The sequence below is a fragment of the Pararge aegeria genome, chromosome 1 (assembly GCF_905163445.1).
Source record: "Pararge aegeria chromosome 1, ilParAegt1.1, whole genome shotgun sequence".
NCBI classification, from domain to species: Eukaryota; Metazoa; Arthropoda; class Insecta; order Lepidoptera; family Nymphalidae; genus Pararge; species Pararge aegeria.
Genome location: NC_053180.1, coordinates 12,977,598 through 12,995,528, shown reverse-complemented (window position 1 = coordinate 12,995,528; position 17,931 = coordinate 12,977,598). Strand labels below are relative to the sequence as shown.

At 34.6% G+C, this 17,931-nt stretch overlaps 2 protein-coding genes across 2 annotated transcripts in view; both read left to right on the top strand.

Annotated features, from left to right (window-relative positions):
- Window positions 1-3,517, top strand: part of LOC120623806 (Down syndrome cell adhesion molecule-like protein Dscam2) — a 46,976-nt gene extending 43,459 nt beyond the window's left edge. Inside the window, exons 30-34 of the mRNA XM_039890060.1 lie at window positions 1,317-1,434; window positions 1,714-1,868; window positions 2,288-2,413; window positions 2,735-2,815; window positions 3,420-3,517. Coding sequence (XP_039745994.1) covers window positions 1,317-1,434; window positions 1,714-1,868; window positions 2,288-2,413; window positions 2,735-2,815; window positions 3,420-3,448 — 509 coding nt within the window. The 3' untranslated portion in view covers window positions 3,449-3,517. The remainder of the gene's footprint in view (window positions 1-1,316; window positions 1,435-1,713; window positions 1,869-2,287; window positions 2,414-2,734; window positions 2,816-3,419) is intronic.
- A 9,027-nt stretch (window positions 3,518-12,544) lies between these two features.
- On the top strand, window positions 12,545-13,845 carry LOC120626287. The gene is made up of 3 exons (XM_039893739.1): window positions 12,545-12,605; window positions 12,707-12,855; window positions 13,469-13,845. The coding sequence occupies exons 1-3, from the start codon at window positions 12,602-12,604 to the stop codon at window positions 13,736-13,738; spliced, it is 423 nt and encodes a 140-aa protein (XP_039749673.1). The 5' UTR covers window positions 12,545-12,601; the 3' UTR covers window positions 13,739-13,845.
- The last annotated feature ends 4,086 nt before the right edge of the window (window positions 13,846-17,931 follow it).

The following is a 17,931-nucleotide window of genomic DNA, read 5'->3' as shown; positions in this document are numbered from 1 at the left end:
TCCTTTATACTATAATAGGACTTTTCTATAAGCTCACGTTTAATTAATATGCGATTCTTATTTTCAATTCAAGAAAACTGAGAAAATATCAACTGGTTCTAACATTATCCCCGATAGGTCGCAGTACATTCCTAAATTATAAAAAGTTTATATTTAATATACAAAAAATTATTACATATTGGTTTTTTTCCTACAAGACTGATTTTCGGTTTAGTTTATAATCTAGTATTTATATGCTTGTTTAAAGAAAATATAAAAAACATCTTTAGTAATTAAAAATCATATTGGAGCGCAAAGCAGTTATGTTAAAGCCAAAATAGTTAAAAGTAAAGTCATGTAGAATAGGCACCCACGAAATGGTACCAACACATAATCGTTTTTATGTTGAATTTTTTAATCCCTATCCCTACTAATATTATAAATGTCAATGTAAGTTTGTTTGTTACGCTTTCACGCAACAACTACTCAACCGATCCTCATAAAACTTTGTACACATATTCTTGGAAGTGTTAGAAGTAATATAGAATACTTTTTATCCCGACATTAAGCTCGGTTCCTTTGGGAGAGGGGATGAGTGTTTGACGATTTTACACCATAACCGACACCGACAAATTATAATCGATTTAAATAATTATTTTTGTACTATAGAGGTCATAATATGTGTTTAATATTGCTCAAACTGTGGTTGGAGATAGAGGACAGAACTCCTCAGCGGACAGCAGCAAACCCCTCATTTAAGGCTTAGCGATACTGAATACTTAATTTTTTTTTAGAACTACAACTAAATTTAATGCCACATCAAAAAACAAAATCAAACGCAGACAAAGTCGCGGGCAACAGCTAGTTGTAAATAAATGTTTCTTCATTTTCATTTTCCGACCCATCGAATGCAGTCTTTTATTTACACAAAACATTGTTGAGTAGTACTGGAGCTTTTTGTGGCAGTGTTCGTCCGGAAAATTACTACCAACACTTATTCCTGCTGCCAAGCAGCATTGCTGCGGTCTGCATTTAGGGACGCGGTGTTCGGTGCATCAGTTTGATGGACAAAGACAGATGGACATGATTTCTTTTGGAATTTTCCTTGCTTGTTTCGCTTTTGGGTGGCTTTGTGCTCTGTGCTTATGCTTGAGAGCCCAAAATGGATTAGGTTAATAACATTGAATACAGTCGCAATATGGATACATTTACACGCATTTAAATCCCTTCCCAAGTGTTTTGGAAAGTGCATCTCGTCACATTTACATTCATTAATAATAATGAAGATGAAATGTAAATCATGAAATTCATCCATTAAAACAGTTTTATTTTTACAGAATCAATCGGACCACCGTCGGACAACTTTGATATTAACATGCTGGTTATTGTATGCAGCTCAATACTACTATTGATTTGCTTAGTAACGTGCATGTACATTCTAGTTAAAAGACATCAGTAAGTCGACTTTTACATTTCACTTCTTACTTTTAAGGATACAATTAAAAAGTAAAAAACGTGACTGCTGAAAAATAAAACCAACTTAAAGTGACTTTAATTTAACGTTCAGACGTCTTCCTTCCATTCCTGAACAATAAATATCTTCTTAAATAGGCTAGAAGATTTTTTTTAAATAACGGCAATTTACAGGTTAAACTTAAACATAATGGACTTCTTAGATTTCATACTTATTTATTTCCGTTTTACAAATGATTAAACAGAACAAAATATTTTCAGCCACCAAAGACTGACGGAATACAGAAATTCATTAACAGGTGAATGTAAATCGGAGCGAAGCAACGCAACAGTCAACACTCCTCAAAGCATTCCGACTGAAGTGAATAACAGAGTTTACAGCACTCCAGTACATCTCACTGGAGATAACAAACATGGTAAGCTAATTAGACCCAAGTATTTTCATGGTAAACGAACTTCGAGGGACTGAAGATAGTATGTATACTTCCATCATATGTAAATATATTGACTACGCGACATACAACCTAAATACGAGTACATATACAGTAAGTTGCCATACGAATGTATTTTCAACGTGCAATTGTCTATTCCATGGCATCCATTTCTAAACTCCAGAAAATGTTACCTACAGTTGGGCACAGGCCTCTAGAGAAATGTAGAGCTTAGATCCACCGCGGTCAGAAATGGTTTGATGGGCTATTTTCGTCTCAGACAGGTTGAATTAAATTTTAGCTTAAACTCATAGCTCCGAACCCTTATTTTTTGTAACATATAAGTATTAAAGTCTATTTTTTGTTATCAATATTGTTATGGAAGGTGTTTAATTCTGTTACAGAGCTATACGAAATAAGTCCGTACGCACAGTTCGCGATTGGTTTTCGTACATTCGGTCATGTGGACAATCAAGAGGTACCCACTCGGATGCACCTGCCTGGCAACAGTAAAGCTAGATATGACAGTGGTAAGTTCTACACATTGAACTTTTGTCGATATATTTTAAACTGCACTTTTCTATTATGAGGACAGGTAAGATTTTGCTAAAATGAATCAGTCAGAAACCTTTCCTTTGAGAAACTGACAACGTTTTTGCAAATCTGTGGGGCAGTAGAGTTCATCATAGAAAACAAATAAACAGACACACTTTTCCTGTAGAAGTTATATCATCATCATCATCATCACGTCTACTAATGGACTTCTGCTGCTGGACATAGGTCTTTTATAGGTACGTTGGTTCCAAAGTTATGTACCTGGCTATAATTTATGCACATCTTTGTGTTCTCAGAGACAAGTTTCCAAATGAGATCAGAATCTGAAGAAAGCGATTGCGTTTCACGAACTACAACATTAAAAAGTGCACCAAGAAGTGAGTATCTAATTGTCATACAATTCTTACGAGAAAGCACTACGGTTGACTGCCTCATCTCGTGACAGAAGGGCTCACAAATTTTTGCGCAAAGGTTTTGCCTGACTGTTCAGCGCGGAAGTGAAGCCAGCATACTTGCTATCATTTCACGTGGGTTATGGAAAAAAATTATTATAATTAAATTAATTATCAATTAAAAAACTACTCCACTACAAAGTACTCGTATATAACAGAAAAAGTGTTTTGTTCGAAAATATTCAATATAATTTATATTACTTTAACGTTCTTGCTTAATACATATTATCACTTATTGATTCTATAAACGCCTCTACACATTGGTATACGTCTAGTAATAACCAAATTGACTAAAATAGATAAACAATTCGTAGGTGACAACTTATTTCATTTACAAATACTTTTAACGTAAGTATATAATATATAGATAGATATTATCTACCTATTCATAAAAAAGAGTGCATTAAAACTAGGTTCTAATATTTCCCAACTAACTTTCAATTAATGAAAGATCTTAATAGACTTATTTAAAGCACTACAAAATGTATCATGGAATTTAAAAAAACATATATTGTTTATTTATTTTCAGAAGCCTGTCGAGTGCCTCATCACAGGTAGCCATCGAATATTAAAAAGAGAAGTGAAACCAAAACTAGTCAGTAATTTAATAAAATGTTTGTTTTCATTTTGTTATATAATACAAAAATATCAATTAATTCTAGCTTATGAACCGTTACGAGATTTTAATAATAATATGTTTGTTTTATAAACCTCATGTGTATCGACCCCATTTTTTAAATGTATGAGCTCAATGTAGTAATTTAATATAGGTTTTACGTAAAATTCTTACAGTTATTTTAACATTTGAATCTTTGTGTTATTACAATATATGTAAATAATGATAGATGGTTAACTAGGTGGAAATGAAAAGCAAGTAAATTTCAGTTCGACTATTGCCCATTGATATAATATTTATTAAAAATGTATTTCGTGTTTTTTGTCTGCTGGAAAACTATTTACTTATATGAAGTGTTTTTAAAACATGTACTCTCACTAAAGTCACACTGCCGAAATTTAAAAATGTTATATATTAGTTTTCTTTTTATTGTTAAAATATTTTATTAGTATTTCTTTTTATATTAATATTTTTATAAATTGTATGTGCACAATTTTTGTATTGATGCAAATTTTTCTAGTCAAAGTATATTTATCTTGCCAGATAATATTATGTTTAAAGCTGATAAGTCAAAATTTTGTAACATATTATAGAAGCGATAGAAATATCTTTTAGAGGTAATTTTGCTTCTATAGATAATGTTGTAGTGAAAATTAATATTTATCTTCAAAAAGACTGATTGTTTAATGTTTGTTTATTAATAATTCAAACTTGTAAATCTTCGATTTACTAGAAATAAAATTTCGAAAATATAAATGTTAGAACATGATTTATTGTGTTTACTTCTTTGTTTATTTTTTTAATGTCCAATCCCTCAAGGAATGCCATGTTTTACTAAATGCTGAATAATTCAATATTGAGTGGTTATTTTGATATGAATAAAAATTCACAGTGCACTCAAGGTGGCTTCTTAACACCCGCGCGTCGTTATTTTAGATCCAGTACAAGCTTATTGATTAAGTGATCAACTTTGGTAATTACACTGTAAATAATAGTCGCGCAAAAAAAAATATTACCTACTTAGAGAAAACTTAGGCTGTGACCAAAAAATATTCTTGACAAGAATTAATTCCAACTGTTGGCTCCAAACATATTGTAAGAACACTAAAGTACTTTATAACCTTTTTAACGGTTTATAACAGAAGGAATTTCTCGATAGCCATTGATAAATAATTTAAATGCTCCTCTGTATTAGTGTTGCCCAAATTCAGTCTTGGTCTTGCAGTCTTGGTCTTGTTCTTGCGTTTTTGCAAGACCAAGACCAAGAACAAGACCGCGTATTTTTAGCAAGACCAAGACCAAGACTGACCGTGCAAGACTTGAGCAAGAACAAGACATAGCCTGCAAGACTCTTGCGTCTTGCAGCTAGGACTTAGCGCTATTTCACGGAGTAGTTAGGTGTAACAGTTCGGTGTATAGGTAGGTAGGTACGCTTAGGAATTCTATGAGACGCAAAAAACTATATCAAAGAATATGAAAAACTGGACCTATGCGCATTACGACTAATACCATAAACATAGCGAATAAAAAAATATCTATTAAAATCAAACTGAGTGCATGCATAGTTATGTTTTAACCATCGGCACTTTGATAATGCGGCATCAAAGGTTTTGTACTTACTTCTCAAAGAAATTTGCCGCTTTTCGGAAGTACATGGTTATGATACACGCGCCGGCGGCTTCTTTTGAAATCTAAAACAATCGTTGCCGCCGCGCCGAAATCATAACATTTGACACTATTCATGCAAAATAATTTCGAATTTTAAGAGTACCTACAGGTGTTCCAAAGAATAAATAAGTTTCAGAGTGCTTAGAATGAAAATGAATACATTATACTGATCACGCAAGTAGTATTATGATTAGGATAAAATGGTGAGGATAGGTAGTAGATGTCATAATAATTCATTCTAGTAAGTAATTATAATATTGATTACTTATATGGTTTTAAACTAATTACTTAGGTACTATTATTGTACATTTAGTCATTATATTTCTTAAGTTTTTACAAGTTGTTTTAGCAAATGTAAGCTTATAAATCATAAATGTTTATTAAGAAACAGTTACTTCCATGGAAAACGACATATAGGTCAGTTGATTTTTCGAATTTCTTATCAAATCTTCAGTTATTTATTAATCTGCTTGATCTTTACTATGGCTATGTTAATTCAAGCTCACAATGTTCCAATTCTAATACGTTTTTCTAAGATTTAAAGTAAACTTTAATAAATAGTAATAGACTAATAGGTAATTGCAAGACTTGCAAGACTCTTGCTGCAAGACCAAGACCAAGACCAAGACTGGGAGCGCAAGACCAAGACCAAGACCAAGACCAGGTGTATTGGCGCAAGACCAAGACCAAGACTGGCTAAGTCTCGTCTTGTTCTTGCATTTGGGCAACACTACTCTGTATTAGGGAAAACCAAACATTATAGGCACTTGGTTCTCGTGATACCGCCTTAACGACTACATCTAAGCGCTTTTAAAATAGAAAACGCACACAACTTTCTCTTCCAGAATAGTTACTCTGATTTGATTTCACTTTCAAAAGTTCAAGCTTAGCTTTTTACTTAGTAATAGATTCCAATTCATTGAAATTATGAAATGGCTATTTAGTTGAAGATAGAAAGGAAGCCGGAATCAGCAAAACCCAAGCGTCCCTATATACTCGTGAGATGGCTCCGAACTTTCAACTTTATCGCTCACCTCCAGACCTGAAAAAGTTTTCATATAAAATCAGTTTGGAAACTGCCGTTTTGTTCGAAGTGCGCATTCAACCGGGAAATTGCCTGGAAACTTGCCCTAAGATAGGTAGATAATGAAACTACTTTCCCGTTTTTCTGAAGTGGAGATTTGATACCTAACTACGCCGTAATTCACTTAGTTATATAGTTTAAGCTAAGTGCTGCTAAATGAGCTTGCAAGAACTTTAAATATTTATAATTTATATAATCTTTGCGGCGTCTAAAATATATGTTATTCTTGACCAAATTTCGGTTGAATAGTTATACAATTACATTGCCATTAAAATATAATTGTCAATAAAACTTTATAATATGACCAACTAACCCTAACTAAACTTAAACTTAAACCTTACCTAACGAAAATTTGAAGCAAATAACATATCACATGGTTCAAAAATTTTTGGGGTAAAATAAAAAATACTATATTGTACGTGCACATTACTTAGTATATTGATTATTTATATTTTTTTCATAACTAATCTCTATTGATATCTCCGCCAAGTGTGATTTCTGCATCACGTACCTGCGATTTCGCGTTGCCACTGCCTACCTCATGGCCTCTTTGGACTAGTATTAAAATCGTCTCGATTCAAATTTCGAAGGTAGAATCTTTTTTTCTTCATATGAAAAAGGTTCAAAGGTAATCGGAAAGACAGACTTGAAAAAAAGAAATGTTACATTTAAGGGAGTAGACAATTTGAAATACATCGGTTGTATCGTTACCGAGCTCACAAATAGTAGAGATGGAATATGAAATTGATACTCGCATCCAATACGCCTTAAGATGCTCGGATGCTCTCCATGAGGTCTTCATGTCCACGATTAACAGTCAGAAACCCAAGATCTATGAAACTGTAACTAGGCTGATCTTGATGTACGGCTGTGATTCCTTGAATTTACACGAAAAGAAGAAAAGAAGATCTCAGTGGCAGAGAGCAGGATATTCTGGAAAATCCTGCGACCAACAAGGCGTGATGACGATGGCCTGAGGCTACGGAAGAATCGAGAGATCGCAGATCCGGAAGTCGAACCAAACATGATTGGAAAAATCAAAACGGCGAAACTCCGTTGGCTTGGTCACCTAAAGAGCATGGGGGAGGATCGGGTGATGAAACAGCACATTTAGGGCGTCCATTAGAAAAATGGCCTGTTCGAGGTCCTAGGTAAGTACCGATGGATTGATGAAGCCTGCCATTAATTACACACACTTGGCGCAGAAAAGAAGCGAGTGGCAGCATTTGGTGTCGGAGGCCAAGATCCTCGTTCGGTCACTGAGCCATTGTAGGCAAGGTAATTGAGGATCTTTTACATCAATCTTTTTTTTCATGCAAAATTTTTCTATTATTACCTTCTATTGTAAAAAATTATACTATTTTTTATCTATCGTGCCATCTATCGGATATTGATGAAACTTCATGTTCAAGAGAAAGTTCGCCATGTTGGTTTAGTAGCTGGGGTGTCTGCTTAGCAAGCTGTAATATTAGGGTTTAATACTGAAAATCTCGCACTAGCAACACAAAATAATAAGACATCCACCGGACTTTAGGTGCTATAACTACATGCTCATCATGCAAACTGAAACTATAAAAAAACCATAAAGCCAATTAGCTAATAACTTCGTAATGCACTATTGCTCGACCGGACCAAGGTCTTAGATAGAAGCAGGCGTTACTTTGCGGAAACCCATAATATATTATGAAAATTAACCTTAATTTGCTATACTCCGCGAACAGAAGGAGAATCTGGATGGTGTAATATATAATTACTTCAATCCGTATACTTCACACCAAACAGATCATCGGCAATGTACCCTCTACGCACATTTCGCTCAGAAACCGGAACATCCTCAGGATATGTTGACTTTACAATGACCAAAATTGTTGACGGACCAAGGTCCCAAAACATATTATAATGGGCAAAAATGATGGGTACTTCACATGACGAAGTGCCTAGGTACTTTATATTAGTATAAAAAAATTTAAATATCAACCAAGATCATAATGTACCAACTTTGTACCTAAACAAAATATTGCGTTACGGTTAATTCGATAAATGTAGGGCGCAATTCTATCAACCTTATTAAAGTGGACTTTCGTCAGAAAGAAAGTATCAAATACCTAACTTAAATCAGATCAAAGACTCAATTTCATCTTCATTAGAGTTAATACATTTACGAAGCGTTCGAAAGCAAGTAACGGAAAAAAAACATGTAAGGAAGCATCTGGAACCTTTTCCTAAAATTAAGCTATCGATTTAACCGTTCTGAAGTATCCAATTTGCCACTTGAGTGCGTCTTCATCTTTTCATCTGAGACACTGTGAAGTTTAGGTATAGGTTCCTTTATTTTTAAATGGGCGAACGTATCAGCGTCTACAATGATTTTGAAATTAAACCCTTGTTATTAAGAATATGAGAAATACTTATACAGATTGCTTGAAATAAACTATAATTAATAGTTTTCTACTAACGTAATCTAAGATTTTTATATACCTACAATTGAGTTTTGCTTTTTATTAATAACATAATAATTATTCATTGATTCTGGTGAAAGCTGAAAAGGAAAAATTATCTAAATACTTGGACCTTGCTCAAGATTACCGCCATGTGGAATTTGAGTCGACCGTTGTTGTTCCGATCGTCGTTTCAGTCAATGGTCTTCTCGCGAAAAGCTTAAGAAGCTTTCGCTTGGTTGTTGGATCAAGGGTCGGATACAGAAGGCAGTAGTCCTTGAAACGGCGCGTATTGTGAGGAGGTTCCTCACTCTGGAGCCCTGACCACCGGTTTTTTTTTTGTTTTATTACTTTTTAATAGCGTTTTTTAATTTATTTTTAAGCGTTGTTAATAATTGAAAAAAAAAAGAAAAAGAATAAATGATAGGGAATCATTGTTATAACAATTTTAATTTTACTGTTTAAATATGTTTATAAACTGTGTATAGGTTAAACCGCATTAAAATTCTCCCAGAACTTTTAAAGAAAATGGTGCTCGTTCGAAAAAGCTCGTATTGCAGATAAGTGGTCAGTAGAAAAGCTCGCATATTAACTAGTTGATTGATAAAATGAAAACAGATGTTATCTTAATCTAAAAACCAAATGATAATTAAAGTATTTCATGAAAAATGGCTAAGTAGTTTTTCAAGGAAGTTTTCATTTTCATTTTCATTTTATGCTTATGCGTTATGTCACCCAAGTCTGTGGCGCTAAACTGTTCTTCGTGGCTGCTAATGTGGCTTTATTACCTTGCGCAACTTCAGTCCCAAAAATTACAACGGCTGTGTATTTCCTTAGTAAATAAGTAATATAAATAGGTTTAAAATAAACCCCGACATGGGTGTGGTGGTAGAGAGTTCGAATACTACGTTCTTGTGACGCTTGCGTCAAGTGGCTCCCTACAAATAGTTTGATGTCCCCTGTCCACCTAATTAGGGGTTAACCTACGCTGGGTTTAACCGCGGGTGGTTGTCAATTCTTCACTCTGTTTCTTCGAGAGATCTTCTCATTTCTGATTTGATCACGGCTGTTACTAAAAATGCATCCATCGCCCGCAGAGTGAATCTGAGCATTTTTCCTATTTAGCCAAGTTTACATAGAATTATAAAAAACGTGTGTCAACCACTTTATAAAAAACACCTAAGTATAGTAACTCAAATCCAATGAATGCATTTTAAAATTCAACTCAACTCTCCTTATATTTTCTGAAGGAGACAAACTATACTTAGGATAGCAATATAAACTGAAAACAAGCAATTAAACTACACCGACGACAGATTAATTATTTGTTTGTACAACAAACTTTAGCTGGCTTCCACGAGTACCTACTATGGATTGTCGATTCGAGTAGTCTCAAGCTTTTAGTTGTTGTTTTTATGCTTATGATATTTATCAAATAAAACATTTCGAATTTTGTATTATAGACAATAGTATGTAAAACTGGTAATTTTGACTATTGCTTTTACGTCTTTTACTGTCCATATTCATACAAACATAAGATTTTTTAATATGACTTGTAACACGATTTAATTTACAAATTGTAAATTGTTTTATTCAAAACTTGATATATTCCATTTATCGAAAACACAATAAAGAATGAAATAACTAAACTGCATCGGAAGAGATAATAAATTATGTGAAATCATTCATTTAAGATTGCACTTCTACATAAATTAAGACTCACACACGCATACATTTGCACACTTATACACACTTACGCACACTCACACGCATTCACACTCATTCATGCTGTTGTGAATATCGTAACTGATTATTTTGTACATGTTGTACTTGCACCTATTGCTTAATGGTCACAGTTTATATTTGTAATCTAGATTTGGCTTTATTTTAGTAATAAGATAAAATTTGTAACGCTGTTGGATTACTAATAAATAAATAAATAAGTTTTGTGCGTTTGTGGACTATGAAAAAGCCTTTGATTCGGTGGAAACTTGGGCTGTGTTTAGGTCACTGCAGAGATGCCGAATTGACTACCGGTATATCCAAGTGTTGCAGTGTTTGTACAAAAACGCCACTATGTCAGTTCGTATACAGGATCAGACTACGAGACCAATCCAATTGCAGCGAGGCGTGCGACAGGGAGATGTTATCTCCCCGAAACTATTTACCGCTGCGTTGGAGGACGTCTTTAAGCTTCTGGAATGGAACGGACTTGGCATCAACATTAACGGCGAGTACATCACTCAACTTCGGTTTGCCGACGATGTAGTCATAATGGCAGAGACTCTGGGAGACCTAAATACGATGCTCGATGGCCTCAGCAGAGCTTCTCAACAGGTTGGCCTACGAATGAACATGAGCAAGACGAAGATTATGTCTAATGCTCATGTTCCGCTTCAACCAGTAATCGTTGAGAACACTGCACTCGAAATTGTTGACGAATACGTATACCTAGGACACACGATCCAGTTAGGTAGGTCCAATTTCGAGAAGGAGGTGAACCGCCGAATCCAAGTCGGATGGGCAGCGTTCGGGAAACTCCGTGCCATCTTTTCGTCAGAAATCCCTCAGTGCCTGAAGACGAAAGTCTTCGAACAGTGCGTGTTGCCAGTGATGACCTATGGCTCTGAAACATGGTCGTTAACTATGGGCCTCATAAGAAGGCTTAGAGTCACTCAGCGGGCGATGGAGAGAGCTATGCTCGGAGTATCTCTACGCGATCGAATCAGAAATGTGGAGATTCGTAGAAGAACCAAAGTTACCGACATAGCTCAACGAGTCGCGAAGCTTAAGTGGCAATGGGCCGGGCACATAGTTCGGAGAAAGGATGGACGTTGGGGTCCCAAGGTGCTGGAATGGCAGCCCCGTACTGGTAAGCGCAGCGTTGGTCGACCCCCAACGAGGTGGACAGACGACATTAAGCGCGTCGCAGGTAGCCGTTGGATCCAAGCGGCTCAGAATCGTGGAACTTGGAACTCCCTACAAAAGACCTATGTCCAGCAGTGGACGTCTATCGGTTGATGTGATGATGATGATGAAATAAATAAAAGGATACAAGTAGGAAAATATCATAGAAACGCAGTTGCAGATGCGGATACAATACACGTTTCGTTTCTTCGTCGTTCATATATCGGTTAGATGGATTGCTGCAAACCATCAGAATTATTATAGTACTAATAGTAAATTTGAATGTAACCAGCATAAACTTATGTAATAATTACGCTAACAAATATCGGTAATACACAACAACAAGTAGGCACTCGTACAACTGTTTAACATCGTAGCCACGTAAGCCAAACTAACTTTATATTATAGTAGTAGTTGAGAAGTTGCGGCTTTCTGCTTAAGTGGAACAATTGTGATGCTATAAATAGAACATCGGTATTATAAAAGCCATTGCATCGGTATTAGGTAAAATATGTTTGGGTGTACAAGTTGGAAATGAACATTTTAAAACACACAAACATGAAACAAATTCACAATAATAAAATGCGGACCATTTTTACATAATTTTCAGAAAAAACGTGTAATTAGCAAGCTGACCATGCAAGTAAGTTTAGAAGAGATTCTGGTTTGACTGCGTAACTTTAAAGTTATACTGTGACTTGAAGAAAATGAATAAATATCTTCTAGCTATCCCCAGCAAGAGATTTGAAAGCAGAGTGTGAATCCATTTATTTTACAAATGACATTTCAGTAGATTGGACTGGTAAATTCTGTGTAGGCATTTGATATATAGGTATCGGCTATTTCGAAGGAAAATTTAACCCTACCGTTTCTTGACTATGCATTAAAAAAAATTATGAATAGATCCTTTCTTAGGTGCACTAGAGAAACCCGTTGGCTATGGTTTTCAAAATATTATGCATTGAATTTTCTAATCGCAATCATAGGGGTATTTACACATGGGTATTTTACATATTTCAATAACGATTGCAATGCGTTTATTAAATAATTTAAGAATTAAGTCAATATTGATGTTATAGTAATATTATTCACTTGTTTATTAGGAACGTCTTGTTCATGCAATGACAAATGGTGCAGTATGGTATCAAGACTGCAAAAGTCCGCAGAAACAAGAAGAAAACGACGAAGAGAATGCACTTATATAAATAGACGGCCGAAGATTTTGCGTATTCGAAGAAAGACACGCAATAGAGTTAAGTTGTAGATATATAACATTACTTAAATCTAACGACATATTAAATATTAAGGCAAGGTCAAACAAACGCATTCAGCTCCTACTTCGCCTGCAAATTTGCTTTCTGCTCCCGGCCAATTACAAAGATTGCTCCAACCAGCATGTCTTTAAGGCTTCGGTTTCACTTTAACTTCAAGTACTACAGTCAAGTATCTCTGTACGCACTCCACGCCATTTCTCGTTGGAACTAAATTTCTCCTGGTTGTTTCGCCTTTAGAGAACTACAGAAAAGTTTTCCCTCAGCGTTGATGGAGTGATAATTAAAATTATCAAAAAACCTCTAGCATTTCATGTCTAGTTGAAACAAACTATTTTATAGGTTGTGATTTTATCATAGTCAAAATTGCCTGCCTCGCCATCAATCTTAGTTGATAAATAATTTTTGTGTAGTCACTATTCAAAATATTTTATGCTCTTAGAACCTTTTAAAGCATCGTGACTGAATTGTTTAGAAAACTAGAATTTCTAAGCAATTCAGTTAGAGGTACCTTTATAATAATTTGGAATTCAAGATTTTTTTTGTGAAATCTAAAATTTTATGAAGTTATTGAGAGCTTTTGCATTATTTCAGAAATGCGCATGCCCTAGCAAAAACGGGCAAGTTAAAATTCCTATCAATATTGACACTATAGCATGTTGCTCACCAAATGCTGACAGTCAATCGAAATGCAGCAAGATCCAACCAAAAGCCAATTTATGTTCACGGGGTACAAACACATGCTGCCAAAATACTCATGATACGGAAATTCTAGATGTGAATGAAGCAAAACATGGTTGCGGTCCAATGGATGATATTAGGAAGAATATTTGTAGATTTACTATTGATGCTTATTTTATTTAACAATAGTTAAAATGTTGTTGCTTGGAAAGAAAGTTGATTGGTGAATTTGAATAAAGTCTTTTAAAATAAGTTGAGATTAAAGTTAGCTTAAAGTTGGCTAAATCAGATTCTGCTTATTATTCTATACCTACCTGTGTCATTAAACAAATTTTTACAGGAGCTGTTGCCATTTGACCGGAATTGGCATATTAACAATTTAGGTAGCACAAAATGCTGCGTAGTAATCGATAAAGATATTATATTATACAGCTTTTGTAGTACCATAAGTCTTCATGAGTATAGGTTACTCACAATTATATTGTTAAGGTTATTATCAGGTGTTGTAAATGGTAGTAACCAAGGGTCGTAAGTTGCAAGCCACACAAATAAGACCACCAAAAGTCGCAGATTTATTGCCATTCCTTCAAATTTCATATATAATGTATGGGAGTAGAACACATTATAATAATATGATAATTATATTTTTGACAAAAATTAAAATGCGGCCACTTTGTATTCAACACATATTTTTAACACAAAAAGCCAACGCTGCTGCCTCCAGAGCTACTTTTGTCTAGTTAAAAAGGACCGTTATAAGATAATATTAGGTCATCATCATCATCATCATCACATCAACCGATAGACGTCCACTGCTGGACATAGGTCTTTTGTAGCGAGTTTCAAATCCACGGTTCTGTGCCGCTTGTATCTTGGACGCGCTTAATGTCATCTGTCTACCTCGTTGGGGGTCGACCAACGCTGCGCTTACCAGTTCGGGGCTGCCATTCCAGCACCTTGGGACCCCAACGTCTATCCTTTCTCTGAACTATGTGCCCGGCCCAACTCTGGTTCTTCTACGAATCTCCACATTCTAATAGGTATTATTAACAAACCCAACTATATAATGCGGGTGAATTTAATTAATTTACATAATAATTGACGGTCTGAAATATTCTAGAGACAAAACGCTTTAATTTGAATACGAGGTTTTGCTAATAAATATCCTTACATATTGCGTGTCTACAAGTACGTTCTGGTGGGAAGATACGACAAATAGGTGCTGCCAAACGAATTAGCGTTCCGATACGATAATAGTATTACCATCTGAGGCTGCCTCATCGTCTAGTCGTATTAACTTATCTAACATTGAATGGTGATATATGATAGGTGGTGGCTTTTAGTAGCTTGGAAAAAACAATAAATGTAAGGATTCTTAAGATACTTCTTATTATATCTACTTAACATAATTACAATAATGTAAAAAATGTTCACAACAAAGCGAACGATAAGCATTTTTGTTTTTATTAAGGCGGGAGGAATTCAGAAATTATGAAAGAAAACAGTTTATATTCAAGAAAATGTGTACAGACAGCTAAATGGGAAGTTATTACGAGCGTGAGGGAATTATTCTCAGAAGTGTTAAGGCTTTAGGCAAATTGTGTAATTTAAAAGCGCTCCTTCAAAGAAATTATGAAATTATTAAGGTATCTAGTACAACTTTTATCTGAGAACCGGAAAACTTCCATAGGCATAATATATCTATAAATTTAGATGTATCGAAAAATAATTTAATAACTTTTTATAACTATAATTTGATATGTGTCAGATAATTTGTTTTCAAATTAGTTCGAACTTTAACGCATGTAATAATGGATGAATAGTTTACAAGAAATTATTAAAATTATGTTAAAGTCACAGCCAGTGTTCACGTACTGTGCCGGTGGGTATTTTGATATTAATAATGGTCCATTTTCCAGTTCAGTCTCGCGAGAGACTCAGACGGCGTACATCTCGGTCGTGTCGATAAATATGTCGTTTGACAGGTAATAGTTGTTTATGTATAATTATTGTTACTGAAGTTCAAAGTGTGAGACCAAAATTAAAGATCCAATACATTAAAATTATAAAAGACTGTAGAAAGTCATGTTGCTGATATGAAGTCTATTGACTATGAAATGATATTTTTGTTAGTATAAAATTACGACTATTAAGTGTTAACGATTCCCAGTGACTTATTTATCTCGTACAAATTTAATATAATTCTTTAATATACCGTGACCTGGCCCGCCTCAAGTTACTTAATTTTATGGGGCCTAAGTGTCTTATAATATTAAATAGCCTACAACTATCCTAAAGTATCGGGCGTCTACCAATAATTAAATAAGCAATGACTTCTTTAAAGAGCAATCACTTTTCCTATTTTTTTGCACCGCATCTACTTAGATGTTTTCAAAGGATTTAATCATCTATCATACGATTTAATGAGTTTATTAAGATTTGTCGTTTGAGATCAATTCCACCCTAAGGTAGGATGGGATTGCAGATAGAAGCAAGCAACAGATAAGACAATTAAGGTAATTTGTAGAAATTACAACTACTTTGCGCACTACAGAATTATTTATTATTTATATTAAAAACACAATACGATTTTGACATAATATTCAAATACCACCAAACGGATAACGCTCTCTCAACACCTGTTTTTATATTTGTTGCTCTTGCACGGTTACTACATCATTATTTATTATTGTTCAACAACACATCACAACCATGCACGTAAATTAAATAAAATTAACCCTCCATTTGGGTGGATAGGGTAAAAAAAACAATTTTCTATTATTTTCAAGTGTGTTTGTCCTTAAAAAATATGACAGAGGGTTTTATAATCAACATCATACCGCAACACATCAACAAGAATTAGACCTTACTGTGACGGAGCCCGTCCTGGGAGGTACCGCCATGCTTATTTCTGCCGCCGAATAGCATTCCTGGGTTCGGGTCTGAACGGTGTGGTTGCCAATGCACATCACTATATGAGGCTTAAGAAATGAACCTTAGGGTGATACAGGCAGGAAGGCATTTTGTAGGACATGTTCATTAAATACCCGGCGAAGTATTGCTATGTATCTGGTGTATCATCTGCGTGTACCATCAACTGAAAGATAAAAAAAATTTTCCATTTTTTTCAAGTGTCACTGAAAACTAACTACCTTATCGAGCCAAATATTTATCTAATAGCTTTTTATAATAAACGCAATTCATATCATTTTATCTCAGTCTTTTTATCTGTTGTGGTATTGTAAGAGTTTTGTAAGTTTTGGTTTATTAAAAACATCAACTTTGAAGAGAACTTCCCCGCGCTATCATTAGATAGAATTTCTAAAATCAATGAAAATTAACTAAAAACATTATGTTACTGGTTTTCATATTTATATATAATGAATTTAATCAGTAACACGCGTTTAAGGTGTTAAATAACATAAATGAGCAAATATACTGCATATCCTTTTATAGTACCTAGGTTTTTTATATGTAATCTATACTGGGCCAGCGTGGTGTTTTAGAATACGGACTAAACCTTTTTCATGGTGGGAGGAGACCCGTGTACTATTAAAGTGGACCGGTAATGAGTTGATATGACGATGATGATAATAAGTTATAATTTTATTTCCTTTTGAGAACAACACGGTCTTAAAAAAAACCCATAGATCCTATCCGTAGTGCGATTTTGACTCACTTCAATTAAAATCTTCCAAGGCTTATTGATCACGAAAGCAATTAAGCTTATGTTGCCTTCCAGCGTTAATTACGCTTAAATAATATAACGAATTTAATTAATTTATAACAGCCGTGTAATTCCTCTAAATTGAAAATTCACTGTGAAGGAACTGGTCAAGTGTTAGAATACGACGGGTCATATTTAAAACGACAATTTCTTGTATCAAGATGACATATAATAAAAAAACAGCTTTGAATTTCCCCCTATTGAGTTTGGTTTAAAGTCTATGACGCCAGTGTTATGTGATAATAACACAATGTTATTGTTGGGTTTGAAGTCACCAATATATCTTCAAGGAAAAAACTTCAAGTTCGCGAAATATTTCAGCCTGATGTTTCACTGCTGTGATGTTTTGACGGCCGATTGGCGCAGTGGGCAGCGACCCTGCTCTCTGAGCAAAGGCCGTGGGTTCGATTCCCACAACTGGACAATGTTTGTGTGATGAACATGAATGTTTTTCAGTGTCTGGGTGTTTATCTATGTATAATAAGTATTTATGTATATTATTCATATAATTATTCATCAGTCATCTTAGTACCCATAACACAAGCTATGCTTACTTTGGGGCTAGATGGCGATGTGTGTATTGTCGTAGTATATTTATTTATTATTTATTATTTATTACTGCTGAACACAGGCCTCGCATCCCATGGTT

Coding starts and splice junctions, on each gene's coding strand:
- LOC120626287 (XM_039893739.1), top strand. Junction 12,856..13,468: donor GAAGAAAGACACGCAATAGA/GTTAAGTTGTAG, acceptor GCATTATTTCAG/AAATGCGCATGCCCTAGCAA.